Source organism: Phyllopteryx taeniolatus, chromosome 23 (assembly GCF_024500385.1).
Source record: "Phyllopteryx taeniolatus isolate TA_2022b chromosome 23, UOR_Ptae_1.2, whole genome shotgun sequence".
Lineage (NCBI taxonomy): Eukaryota > Metazoa > Chordata > Actinopteri > Syngnathiformes > Syngnathidae > Phyllopteryx > Phyllopteryx taeniolatus.
This window is the reverse complement of record NC_084524.1, coordinates 4,418,641-4,431,873: the sequence shown is the minus strand read 5'-3', so window position 1 is coordinate 4,431,873 and position 13,233 is coordinate 4,418,641. Positions and strand designations below refer to the sequence as shown.

Genomic DNA, 13,233 nt, shown 5'->3' with positions numbered 1-13,233 from the left:
ATTTAGCAAATACATTTTTTTTTTTTTTTTTTTTAAGTGCAAACGCAATAGAGATTATTTTGGGGGTGAATTACAACTATAGTCGTGCGGTCGAAATAAATACGACGGCAAGTAAAATTGTCACAATTCAAGTTTCCGTCTTTTGCCTCTCGTGAACCCGCCTTAGTGTCCATACGTCATTTCCGATGGAGGGTTTAGGAGAAAAAACATAAACATACAAGCTAGCAAGCCAGGAAATTTAGTTAAACGCTTTAAACGAGAATAAATGGCCAACTAAACGAAACAATGACATAATTAACGAGAGTGACATTTTCATCTGCGCCATGAATTTAAGGGGACTCTTTCAGGATTTCAATCCCAGGTAATGGAGGACCGCCGTGTTGCTTTAGCTGGACGTCATAACGTCAATGTGTCAGAAATTGAACAAAAACTACGTATAAAGTGTCGAGAGTTGGGGGGCAAATAAAAAAGTTGAAAAGTTAACATGCTGAGAACACTTGTTAAGAGCTAGCTAAGGTGCTAACATTTGGTGTCAGAATTTAAATCAAGGCATGAACTATATTTAACGGAGCGACTGCCTTGTAGTTCCCGTGCAATGAAGCCCAATAACCCGTTTTTCAGAAGTATTTGAGGATTTTAGTTTGGTCTCGCTTCAATAACAGCTTCATTCATTTTTGTTTGCATCGCATTGATGTCTATTCATCTGAGCATGCTCCAACGTCTCGGCAACACGGACCAGCGGCTGAGTGTTAGCTTTGAGAGGGATTGTTTTTGCACCGCTGGCTCTGCGTTCAATTCACTTTCGGTTGTGGTTTCCTGGCAATTTGACGTGACCCACGTGATGGTTTCTTCCCTCCACAGCAAGTTCCTGATCTACTTGTGCCTGCTGCTGTTCTCCGTGTTGCTGTCCTTGAGGCTGGATGGGGTTATCCAGTGGAGCTACTGGGCAGTGTTCACGCCAATATGGCTGTGGAAGCTGCTGGTCATCATCGGGGCGTCAGTGGGCACTGGAGTGTGGGCACACAACCCTCAGTACAGGTAGACCCGTAGTGGGTATCGCTGGATGCCAATTAGAGATGTACGATATTGGGGGAGGGGGGAATGGATGTTTTTTTCTCAGTTACTCAGTATTTTTTATTTTTTTTACGTGGCATTTTCCCTGTCCACCAGGGCTGAAGGGGAGACGTGTGTGGAGTTCAAGGCCATGCTGATCGCCGTGGGACTTCACGTCCTCTTGCTTATGTTCGAGGTGTTGGTGTGCGACCGCGTGGCGAGGGGAAGCGGCAACTACTTCTGGCTGCTCGTCTTCATGCCGCTCTTCTTCGTGTCGCCCGTCTCCGTGGCGGCGTGCGTCTGGGGCTTCAGGCACGACCGCTCCCTGGAGGTAAGACGCGTCGTCCCCGCTGCCCGCCCGCCGCGATGTTGAACAATTAACAACGCGCTTCTTCTTCCTCAGCTGGAAGTGTTCTGTTCGGTCAACATTCTCCAGTTCATCTTCATCGCTCTGAGGCTGGACAGGATCATCAACTGGCCTTGGCTGGTGAGAGCGAGCCCCTTGCGTTGAAGCGAACCCCCTTGTTATGTCGGTTTCTCAGGGAACTGCAGTAATAGTCCCTGCCCAATTTTACGCGGGGCGTGTTTAACCCTCCTGTTATGCTGCGGGTCAAATTTAACCACTTGAAAATAGTCAAAATGAAATAAAATATTTTCTTAAATGCAAAAAAATAACAATAATACTTACTACTGTTCCAACACATAAAATAAGAAAATGCATGTTTCTCTTCTTTTTTTTAATTTATTTATTTATTTTTTACATCAAAATATTTGTGAAATGGGTCGATTTGACTCACAAAATGAAATCCAAAAAACAATCCCGAGAATATATGCCTGTGAGTATTGTTATATTGTCTATCTCCATGTGTTGCTGCACCAATTGTGTTCAAATAGCCATTGCTTGTTTTGCATTTGAGAAGTTCTTTTCAATCGAATGCAAATGTTTAGAACTTAAAACGTCAAATACTGTACAACACAAGTGGACTCAGGAAGAGCTTCTTTTGCGTACCACTAGAGGGAGCCACACTTTGAGAATCACTGGTCTACGTGTGTGCAGGTGGTGTGCGTGCCACTGTGGATCCTCATGTCCTTCCTGTGCCTCGTGGTCCTCTACTACATCATCTGGTCGGTCCTTTTCCTCCGCTCCATCGACATCATCGCCGAGCAGAGGCGGACTCACATCACCATGGCGATCAGCTGGATGACCATCGTGGTTCCGCTGCTCACCTTCGAGGTGAGGACTCGGGCAGGTTTCCGCGGGCTCGGGCGCGGGTCGCTAACGTTTCCGGGGTTTCCCCCTCTCGCAGATCCTCCTGGTGCACAAGATAGACGGCCACAACAGTCTGAGCTACGTGTGCGTCTTCGTGCCGCTGTGGCTCTCGCTACTCACGCTTATGGTCACCACCTTCGGCCAGAAAGGCGGAAACCACTGTGAGTAGAAAACGCCCTGCGGGACAAAAAGATGATGATGTTTTTTTTCCCGTTCACCATCATCATCATCATCTGTCAATCTGCCAAACTGTCTAACTTTGGCGTTCTCTTGATAAAATAAAAAAAGTAAACATTACACTGCCGCTAAACAAAAGTAATTCTCTTGCAACTGCTAAGATTGTAGTTTTCTTTCAGATATAAATATTGCTTCACAGTAGTAATATTTTTGCCAACATTTTCTTTTAGCATACTTTTTTTTTTTCCTTTGTAACCTCAGCTAAGATGCCACAAAATGTCACTGACGCGCTGGGTAGTACAGGGACATCTCAATGATTTAGATATCGTAGAGCTCTCCATATATTTCACGACTCAGAGATTTTTTTGCATTCATTAAACACTCCTGTCCAATTTCTACATTAAAATTCATTTCCATTGTTTCTTGATTGTTTGTAACGTGATATTGTAGTTTCGAGAGATGATGCATTTGTGGGTTTTCATTTGTACTAAGCTGTAATCATAAAAATTATACATATATATTATGTAAAAAAAAAAAATGAAAATAGAAAATATGTTGGAGTGATATGTCTCGACTATTCAAAAATCTTTGCATGTCGGGGAGGAGCTACGTTTAGCCTGGGTTGTTAGCAGACATTATAGAGAGTCTTTTCTGCATGTCTTTTGTTTTTGCTGGTGCATTTTTCCAAAAAACAAATCATCTGTAAGCCCCGATGTGTCCCGATGACCTTCTAGGGTGGTTTGGCATCCGCAAGGACTTCTGCCACTTCCTGCTGGAGCTCCTCCCCTTCCTGCGAGAGTACGGCAATGTCTCTTACGACCTCCAACGCAGCGAGGACCCCGAGGCCGCCGAGGACCCGCCCGTCCCCGAGCCGCCGCCCAAGATCGCCCCCATGTTCCACAAAAAAACGGGTGTGGTGATCACGCAGAGTCCCGGCAAATACTTTGTCCCGCCGCCCAAACTCTGCATCGACATGCCCGACTAGGCGCGTGTGAACTCTGCAAGTAGAGCCGCCGCTTGCTTGAACCGAGCGGAGTCGTTTTCACTGCGAGGAGGTGAATATTCGGGACTTAAAAAAAAATAATAATAAAAAATGGACGCCGCCTCGCGCTGTGACGGGACCAGCGGAGACACGGCGGGACTTGAAAAGTTGACGCGCCGGCAAAGGTTTCAGCGGCGCCTCGATGTCTTCGCTTGCATTGTGGAGTCAAAACTTGCTGTTACACTGTAACAGTAAGTAAAAAGTGACTCAACAGTTCATTTTACATACAGCACAAAAAGTTCACATTCATAATTTCGGACACTCTGGAATAATTTGGTAACAACCTTTCCTGATGATCAAATGCAACAACAATCCTGGATGGAAAATGCACTTAGAAGTTCAGAGCCCCCCCCCCCCCCCCCCATCTTCCTGTTGTTTGTAAATAAATGAATTTGTCACATAGGGACCACAAGGACCGACCTGCATTCACTTGATCAACAGAAACAAGTTGCCCAGTTGTAATCGACAACGCCTCCCCATCCTTGTTGATGGTTGGTGGCAGTCAACTTCCAACGGTGTGGATGCAAGTGTACATACGCGGTCACGTGATCTGTACGGCTACTTCCTGTATCGGCCGATCATCACGCAGCACAATAAAATGACAAAAAAAGTGTCGTTGTGTGTTCACCGGGCATATTTTACTGTCAAATAGTAATGATGGTCACCCTCAGCTGTTACCCGTCGGGATGTGTGAATGTGAGTGGGAATGATTTGCCGTGAGAGAAAATGGTTGCTTTTTAGTCTATGCAGTGGATATAAAAAGTCTACACACCCCTGTTCAAATGCCACTTTTTTTGTGATATAAAAAAAAAATGAGACCAATATAAATCATTCCATTAATGTAACATTTAACCTTTACGACTTCATGAAAAAATATATATTTTAGAGAAGGGAAGTCATTTCTCTGATGAATCCAAAATGTTGAATAGGCTGCTAACAATTGAAAAATGTTTGTGCAGTGACACCCATGACCGCTAGATGGCAGTAATGTACACGTAAACAGAAGAAAAGGACACCACCATCACTTCTCGTAGCGTTAGCTGCTTGGCTAGCTAATAACATTTTCACGGCTGTTTTGGGAAATATTAACAGGTGCGTCAAGCAACTATCAGCTCATGTGACAGCTTCTATCTATCATTTGCTCATTTATTTGAAATGCATTGTCGTCGAATCGCATATAAGCTCATTTGGACCCGGCTGGGCTCCATAGCTCGCAGGCTAACATTAGCTCAAGCTAGGAAGCAGCTTCTGTTACTGTACACGTTAATGATTTTAAGCGGTTGCTGTTTCGTTTGTGCGTTTTGTGTAAATAAGTGTTTATGTATAAATAAGGGTGAGCGACATGGCTTTTAAAATGAAATCTCTCCAATTATCGATTTTTTTATTTTTATTTTTTTCCTTCACGATGACATTCAAAGCAACTTTTGCCCCTTCTGGTGTTTGCTTGATTTCTCCAGATATATATATATATATATATATATATTTTTTTTTTTGTTCCCCAGGATTAACTTCCAAGCCATCAAAGAAACTATTTTTTCCCCTTACCAATAATGTGAAAACCTATGCTTCCCTTTTAAATATCTCCCTTTCATCAAAATCATGTATGCAAACACAATAATTAATTTCATTTTCAACAATTTCCCATTGACTTTTTGTTTTTTTGTAAAATTATTCATGTCTGTCAATTGCGACATGCTTTTAACTCCAAAAGCCTCAACAAAGTGGATTTAAAAAAAAAAAACAATCATATAATAAGGTTCAATATTTAATGATGCGTTTTTTCCATATGTGGTCCATTGTGTACATTTGTATGACTATAATGGACTGTCAGGCATGTAATTAATACAATACATTGATGTGATGTAGAGCTCGTACTTGGGCAGGCATGCCCAAAGTCCGGCCCGTGTCCAAATTTCCTCCGGCCCGAAACATCATGTCATAAAATCAATAATGTGTGGCCCGCCAGCACAGTTTACCACAATAAACATTACACACATACAAATAAAGCCATTTTATATTTCACGGCACCCTCTGGTAGACCTGTGGCTGCACTCTCGTCGCGTGACCCCTGTGTGAACGTTTATCCCTGTGGTATGTTTTTAGCCCATTTCTAAAATGGCAACTGAAACTAAAAAGAGGAAAGTTGACAATGAGGGCCGCTGTGTCCAGGACAAGTGGATTTTTTCACTGACATACAAAACAACTGTGTCTGCTTAATTTGCCAAGAGACTGTGGCTGTTTTCAAATAATTTAATATTAAGAGGCAATACCAGACGAAACATGCTAACTACGACAAGCTAACGGTGAACAAACGCGCCAAAAAACTGAAGCCACTGGAAGTTGTTTTGATAGCACAGCAGCACTTTTTCACAAGAGCCCCTGACTCAAATGAAAATTCTACAAAGGCGAGCTACAAGTCTCAGTGAATTGATTTTTTGTGATGATCAAACCACAGTTTTGTCAAATTTCTGTCATCTGATTTGACTATACTATGGTCAAATCAGATGACAGAATAGTATAGTCACTATACTATTCTTTGTCAAAATGAACTGGGATGTGATTTGTTAAAACAAAATGAATAAATACATGTTTCTAAAAAATTACTATTATTATTATTATTAATAACTTTCATAAAATAGTTAATTTGTATTTAATTTATTATTAGTTTAAGCTTTAACTATCCTGGTAATGCAATTGAAAACAGATTCTCATTTGCAATATCGACCAAGCTGCAGACAGCAATGTAGTTGATGTAGTTACATATTTACATGTTAATTTACAATGGTAATGGTTCGAGGAATGTACATTTTCAATACATTTTCATCTGACCAAGTCTGGCCCTCTTTGCAAAAAAGTTTGGACACCCCTGACCAAGAGAATGCAATTCCTTGTCGTGTGATGTCAAACTGAAACGCGGTACAATTCGTTGAATTGCTGAAATGTTGAATGTGAGACTTGAAGTTGGGATGGTTTGAATCGGTCAAGAAATCCGGAAGCAAGCGGTAATTATAAAACCATCTTTTAATTTGAGAATTTTGCTGCTGTAAATGTGATTCAGAAATGCTGGAGGAGCAGGGAAATAGGTTATATGTAATACTGTGTGTGCTTTTCAACGCAGGTACGCTGGAATTTTCTGATACCCACTCGGACATGTCCTATGTCTTCATCAACGATTCGTCGCAGACCAACGTGCCTCTGCTGCAGTCCTGCATCGATGGAGACCTGCCCTTCGCCAAGAGGCTCCTGGAGACCGGTTGCGACCCCAACATCCGCGACAACCGGGGTCGCACCGGCTTGCACTTGGCTGCGGCGCGGGGGAACGTGGACATCTGTCGCCTGCTGCACAAGTTTGGCGCCGACCTGTTGGCGACGGACTACCAGGGGAACACGGCGCTGCACCTGTGCGGCCACGTGGATACCATCCAATTCCTGGTGTCCAATGGGCTGAAGATTGATATTTGGTAAACAATGCAATGTGTTTTGTTTTTTGTTTTTTTTGCCCAGTGCACATTTACAGTGGTACCTTGACTTATTGCATCCGTTTATTGAGCGGGACAATCCAACGTACAAATCCAAAATGAAAACACTCGCAAGGAGCAGCTGTAGGCCACAAGCGACTCAGGCATCAAACACACAAATGCGACATTATGGACAGTAATTACACTTTATAAAACCAGTTTATCTCTTTATTTTTTTCGACAATAAAGTAACATTTGTCTTTTTTCACTTCATTTCAATGGGGAAAGTTGAGTAAAATGGAGTTTGGATGGGATTAAAGCCGCGAGTCAAGGTACCGCTGTAACGGCGCCAGCCTCTCAAGCGTGACGCCGCCCGTGTTTACCGGTTGCCGTAGTAACCACAACGGCTCCACGCCCCTGGTGCTGGCCAAAAGACGTGGCGTCAACAAGGACGCCATCCGCCTGCTGGAAGGACTAGAGGAGCAGGAGGTGAAAGGCTTCAACCGCGGCGCCCACTCCAAACTGGAGACCATGCAGATGGCCGACAGCGAGAGGTAGGCGCCGGCGCCCGTACGACGGCGCGCGTCCCGACCGCTAATGATCTTCTTGTGTGCGTCCAGTGCCATGGAGAGCCACTCGCTGCTCAACCCCAACCTGCAAAGCAGCGAGGGCGTGCTGTCCAGCTTCCGCACCACCTGGCAGGAGTTTGTGGAGGACCTGGGCTTCTGGAGGGTCCTGCTGCTGTTGGTGGTCATCGCCCTCCTCTCCCTGGGCATCGCCTACTACGTCAGCGGCGTGCTGCCCTTCTCCACCAGCCAGCTGGAGCTGGTGCACTGAATGACGCAAGAGGGAATTTGTTTTATTTGCCGTACGTCAGGTTCTCTCTGTACAATTGCGAGTAACTGACACCAACTCACCCCTGTAAAAATCTTTATGATGGGTTTCAATTTTTATTTTATTTTTTTTTTTACATCTAGTTTCACTGTCCCCCCCCCCCCAAAAAGCTCTCTTAAGTACCACCGTCATGACCACATTGTGAGAATCACTGGCTTATATCAATGGTTCAAACTGTTCATATACCACAAACTATGATTCCAAATCACTTTTGACATTTCAAAGTCGTCTCCCAACGTTTAAAAAAAATACAATAAATAAATGCACCTGACGTGCGCATGTACATCAGAGGAAGCGAAAGTACACTCTGTGCTGAAGTAGAAGTTGTTTTAGCAGATCTTTTTCTGACACAGTGAGTGAGGAAGCAATCTTGTCTTTGCGTGGTTTTATTACAAAAAAAAAAGAAAAGCTCTTAGGAGTTGTCACCCCTTACTGAAGCCCGGACCAAAAAAAAAAAAAACACTTTGTGGTATCAAAGTTTTAGCGAGACAGAGAAAGAAATCAGAACAACTATCTTTGTCCAGCTGCACTCAACTTATCTAGTCACAACATAATAATAAAACTTGAGAAGGCTGTATAAAACAAACAGAAGTAATATTTGGTCGATATAAAACATCAATTTTTTTACGTCACGTCGTCAGCCGCGGAGATCGAAAGCCTATTTTGACCAATTATGGAGTAGAAAGTACTGAGAACTGTTTTTGAATGTCGTCTGGAAAAATAAATACTCACGTGGAGTACAGATAACTGAAAAATCGACTCGTTGCTTGTCACCACTGGTGTACGTGCGGCGAACTCTCCGTTACAGCCCAAGCTAAAATTAGCTCCTCCCCAACATAGAAAGTTGGTAGTCTGTCATTTGAGATGGATCACTGACGTAAATTACGACTTTCCTCTTGGCCAGGACTTTGGCGCCATCTTGTGAGCACAAAAAAAAAAACACAAGGGGATTATTTTTTAATTTTTTTTAATTTCAGTGAATAATTAATGATAGGTTCCACCCCAAAAATGGAAATTGGTGATTTTTGAGAATAGCGAACAACGAATAGGTGGAGGTTCACTGTATTACTGACAAAATTGCCCCTGGATGAGTTAGCATTGACTTCTGTGCTTGTAAGTAACAAATAATACAATGTATTTTTCTTATTCTTATTTCTTCACATGTAACCGCAGCTGCTTTGGAGAAAGGATGCACTCCGCTGTACATTGTTCATGTTGTTATACCTATACATATTTTTCTGTTGAATCTCACATCTGTATTAATTCCTAATAATGTCGTTCAAGCGAGCGGAGTTTGAATTTTTGTGTGCCAGTGCTTTGTGTCCGTAGAGACACCCCCCCCCCACTGCAAGACGACAATTTTGTGTTCTATCCCACATGCGTTTATTGTTTGTATTTTTTATTGACGTCTTTGAATGTTAGGTGCAGGCAACAAGTGGCAAATATGAATAAAACTATAAAGTTATTCCAATCAATACGAGTAATCATGTTGCTCCATTTGGAGATAATTGGACACATTTTGAGTGATTCTTAACAGGCGAAAGCAAAAACAAACGTAGATGAATATATGACGTCTACACACCCCATTTCAAATGGCAGATTTTTGGGATATATATAAATATAAATCATTTCAAAACATTTTCCCCACCATTAATGTGGCCTTTAACCTGTACCACTCGATTGAATAGTTATTCAATTTTTGGATACATACTGTGTTGAAATTGTCACACATAAACTTGAAGTCATAGTATGGAAACCAAAAGAGTGGAAACATATCCATGAGCAGCATGGAGTAGGAAATGGAAGTGATGTTATATCTCAGCAAGAAGGAGGAAAAAAAATTTCAAATGCGGTCAGTAACAAAGTCGCATTGTGCTGCAGTTATGTTATACTGTAATAATAATAATACACAGTTTATGAAACAGTTTTTTTTTACTTTTAACTTTATGTTCCTCTTTTATCGCGCTTTTTGTTTTATTCGTCACGAGTCGGAGGCGGTGGCTTTCCTGGGAAAGCGAAAGTTCTCACTTTTTGCACTTTGCACCACCCATTTTCTTTTAGGTTCCCCACAACACACGGAGAGGAGAAGGTAAAGAAAAAGACGCATATTTGCTTTAAATTTGGACTCTTTGTGCGATTTGCGGTTGCTTGTTGGAACATTCCTCGATTTAATTTGTCTTCGTCTCCATTTGGATTTAAAAACCGATGAGGTGAAGTTCAAAGGGAACTTTTTTTTTATTAGCATTTAAAAAAAAAATTTTTTTTTAATTTAATAATTAGACATTTCATGCCGTTCTACGTACTAATTCGTGCATTTACAAAGCATTATATTAAATATGTATAGTATAGCATAGTGTAACGTTTTATTAATGTTAATGCAGTGTCCTAATTAATGGCCTTGTGAGAGCGAGCTAAGGTCATCATATTAGCTCATTAATATTGTTCTACATCAAAGGCACAGTCCCTATTATGAATTATAGATTATGAGTTCATTAATTATCCGAGCTACTTTTTTCGTACTAATCAACTTTAAAGAAGAAAAAGTTAATTGGGAGACGGGCATTAACCTCTGGGAGAGGGTCATCAACCTCTGAGCGGCTAACTAGCTAGCACCTTAACTACATAGTCGAGCTTCAATTCGCATTGACTAAGACAATATACGTCTTATTATTATTATTATTACTTTATAATTTTATGTGCGGCGAAAGAAGCGTGCCTTTGGTGCAGTGGGACGGAACCGAAGAGCGTGAATGGGTTTAAAATGAATGTGAATTTTGAAATGGTTGACCGGTCCCTTGGTGAAGCTAATGGCTAGTTGAGCTAACTTGCGCACGTGCGAGACCATATGCTCAGCTATTAATAATCGGATTAATATTTCTCGTGCTGCCATATATTATGCATTAGGGAACTTCTGTTCAGATGTACTCTGCATTTCCGTGAGTAAAAAAATAAAGAAGCAAAGTCTGTCAAGCGGATTTCCTGCCAGTAAAAGCTGCAACAAAATGCAGAGTACATCTGAACAGAAGTGCATCAGCAGTTATAGATTTGGTAATATAGTTTACATGCCCTCGGATGCCACAAGAGGGCGCCAAAGCCCAGCTCATTGGGACATAGCAGTTGGTGTCAAGGAAGTATGTTGAAGCGACACAAATGTTTCAGATACGTCCTTGCGCTTCTGGTGTATTTTTTCAAGGTAAAAAAAAAAAAAAGTCTGTAAGACAATAATTTTGAAGGGTTAACTCGTAAGATTACGTTGAAATGCTATAAAAGTGTTTCATGGTTGAACCTAATAAAGTGGAAAACACTTTTTGGGTGGGGTGTCAGTTACTTACGGTTTTGAACTTTAAAGACTGTGCTTAAATGTACAAGTATACATTTAAAAAAAAAAAACTTCTGAAAGATGAATTGCAAATGAATTGAACTCGAAAGTGAAACACAACTGAACTGTAGGCAGATTCTTTCACGTACCACAAGAGGCCGCTCGCTATTCATGGGGGACTGTTACTGTCTCCACGTGTACAGTAGTACAGTGGGATGATTGATGAATGAACGAATTGAATATCTTTATTGACACATGATTATGTTCTGTGCCCTCCAGACATGGCCGTTTACCAGCAGCCCACCCAGGTGGTGACCCAGGTGATGACCACCACGATGAATCACTCCACCTGGAGCACCGGCCTTTGTGATTGCTGCAGTGACATGGGCACATGTAAGTCAGTCATGTCATTTGTATTTAACTTGAACTTGAAGCACAGTGTTAATGTTCGAAATGTACGTAACTTCATAGCAGCTTACAAGAATAGGACTTTTTTTTTTTTTTTTTTTTTTTTCGGCCTAAAATCTCTTGTCGTCCATCTTCTCAGGTTGCTGCGCCTTATGGTGCTTCCCGTGCATGCAGTGCCAGACGGCCAGCAAGCACGGCTGGTGCTGCGCCATGCCGTTGCTGGACTTCTGCTGCATCGTGTCATGCGTGCTGCGCTCCTCCATCAGGGACCGCCACGGAATCCCGGTAAAAAAACCTGACCACGGCCAAGGAAAGGGCGTGCAAGAGGGGTGGGCGGGGCGTTGACGGAGACAAAGCTCTCGAGACTAACCTGAACGCTTTCTTTATTGGTTCATTGCAGCGATTCTTAAATTGTGACACGCAGGCTCCCTCTAGTGGTACACGACAAAAACTTATTTTGTCGGGATGAGAAGATGGTTGTATCGTTCTAAAATAGTTGTAATATTACGATATTAAAGTCCAAGTTTAATGGTGGAAGAAATGTTTTTACAAGTGAATTTGAAAAAAAATGCAACTTTATTCTCGTAATATTACATATTTTAGTCAATGACTCTGTTTTATATGTGGACTCCATCTAGTGGTACGCAAAAGAATCACTGCTTAAGTGCAGTCGTCGGAGAGAACTTTGAAGTTGAATGCATTTGTATTCATCTTTTCATGTTCCAATAACAAGTTAACATTTTTTTGAGAAAAAATTAAGTTGTAATGTTACGAGCATGAAGTTGTCGTTTTTTAACGCAAACATGTTTTGATCTTAACAAGAACGAAACCATTCTTTGTCGGGATAAAAAGGCAATCTTAGGATTTTTTTTTTTTTCCCCCAAAGGTAAAGTTGTACTAATATAATATTAAAGTCCAATTTGAACAATGTAATAAATGTGTTACAAAAATGCATCTTTGTTCTCGTAATATGATGCCTTTTATTCTGACATTCTCAAAAGAGTTGTACCACGAGAGGGAAAAATCACTGCCTGAGTACAGTTCAGTTGTATTTCACTTTTCAAACATTTAATGTGGTACAATTTATGTGCAACACTAACCGAAACATCATTTAGTGCTGTGCCGTTTTGAAGTATGACCGAGGCGTTTGTGGTCCCGGCAGGGTTCTTGCTGCGACGACTGCTGCAAGCTCTACTGGTGTTTCCCGTGCGTGTGGTGCCAGATGAACCGCGAGGTGAAGATCAGGGCCAACGAGGGCACGACATCTGCTATCACCACGCAGGTCATCAGGACAGTGTAGCGACTACCAGCGCTACAACCCCATTTAATCCATAACCCTCGTTGTATGTGATGGGCATAGCATGTTTTCAGTATTAGATAAAAACAACATACTGTTGGTATGTTTACATTTCGATTCTTTTGTAAGACACATCTTGCACCTGAGTTATGTGGTCAAGTCATTTTTTTTTTCACAATACAAAGCTTTCAGTGGTGAGTTGATGACGAATATGTTCATGTTTGATCACGTTTATTAAAGCATATACAATTGTATTTTCAAATCTGTTTACTATGTGTTTAAAAAGTGTGCTTGGAGAAAAAAAAAAAAATATAT

General features: G+C 41.6%; 3 protein-coding genes across 3 annotated transcripts; all 3 read left to right on the top strand.

Annotated features, from left to right (window-relative positions):
- The first annotated feature begins 145 nt into the window (after window positions 1-145).
- Window positions 146-4,156, top strand: tmem185 (transmembrane protein 185). The gene is made up of 7 exons (XM_061763320.1): window positions 146-361; window positions 862-1,038; window positions 1,171-1,384; window positions 1,457-1,540; window positions 2,111-2,287; window positions 2,361-2,484; window positions 3,235-4,156. The coding sequence occupies exons 1-7, from the start codon at window positions 324-326 to the stop codon at window positions 3,483-3,485; spliced, it is 1,065 nt and encodes a 354-aa protein (XP_061619304.1). The 5' UTR covers window positions 146-323; the 3' UTR covers window positions 3,486-4,156.
- Window positions 4,157-4,500: 344 nt separating this feature from the next.
- LOC133472474 (ankyrin repeat domain-containing protein 46) lies at window positions 4,501-9,369 on the top strand. Its single transcript, XM_061763321.1, has 4 exons — window positions 4,501-4,634; window positions 6,661-7,003; window positions 7,396-7,554; window positions 7,621-9,369. Exons 2-4 carry the CDS (start codon window positions 6,693-6,695, stop codon window positions 7,835-7,837), a joined length of 687 nt encoding a protein of 228 aa, XP_061619305.1. The 5' UTR covers window positions 4,501-4,634; window positions 6,661-6,692; the 3' UTR covers window positions 7,838-9,369.
- Window positions 9,370-9,846: 477 nt separating this feature from the next.
- On the top strand, window positions 9,847-13,172 carry ponzr1 (plac8 onzin related protein 1). The gene is made up of 4 exons (XM_061763322.1): window positions 9,847-9,983; window positions 11,493-11,606; window positions 11,761-11,906; window positions 12,784-13,172. Exons 2-4 carry the CDS (start codon window positions 11,495-11,497, stop codon window positions 12,919-12,921), a joined length of 396 nt encoding a protein of 131 aa, XP_061619306.1. The 5' UTR covers window positions 9,847-9,983; window positions 11,493-11,494; the 3' UTR covers window positions 12,922-13,172.
- The last annotated feature ends 61 nt before the right edge of the window (window positions 13,173-13,233 follow it).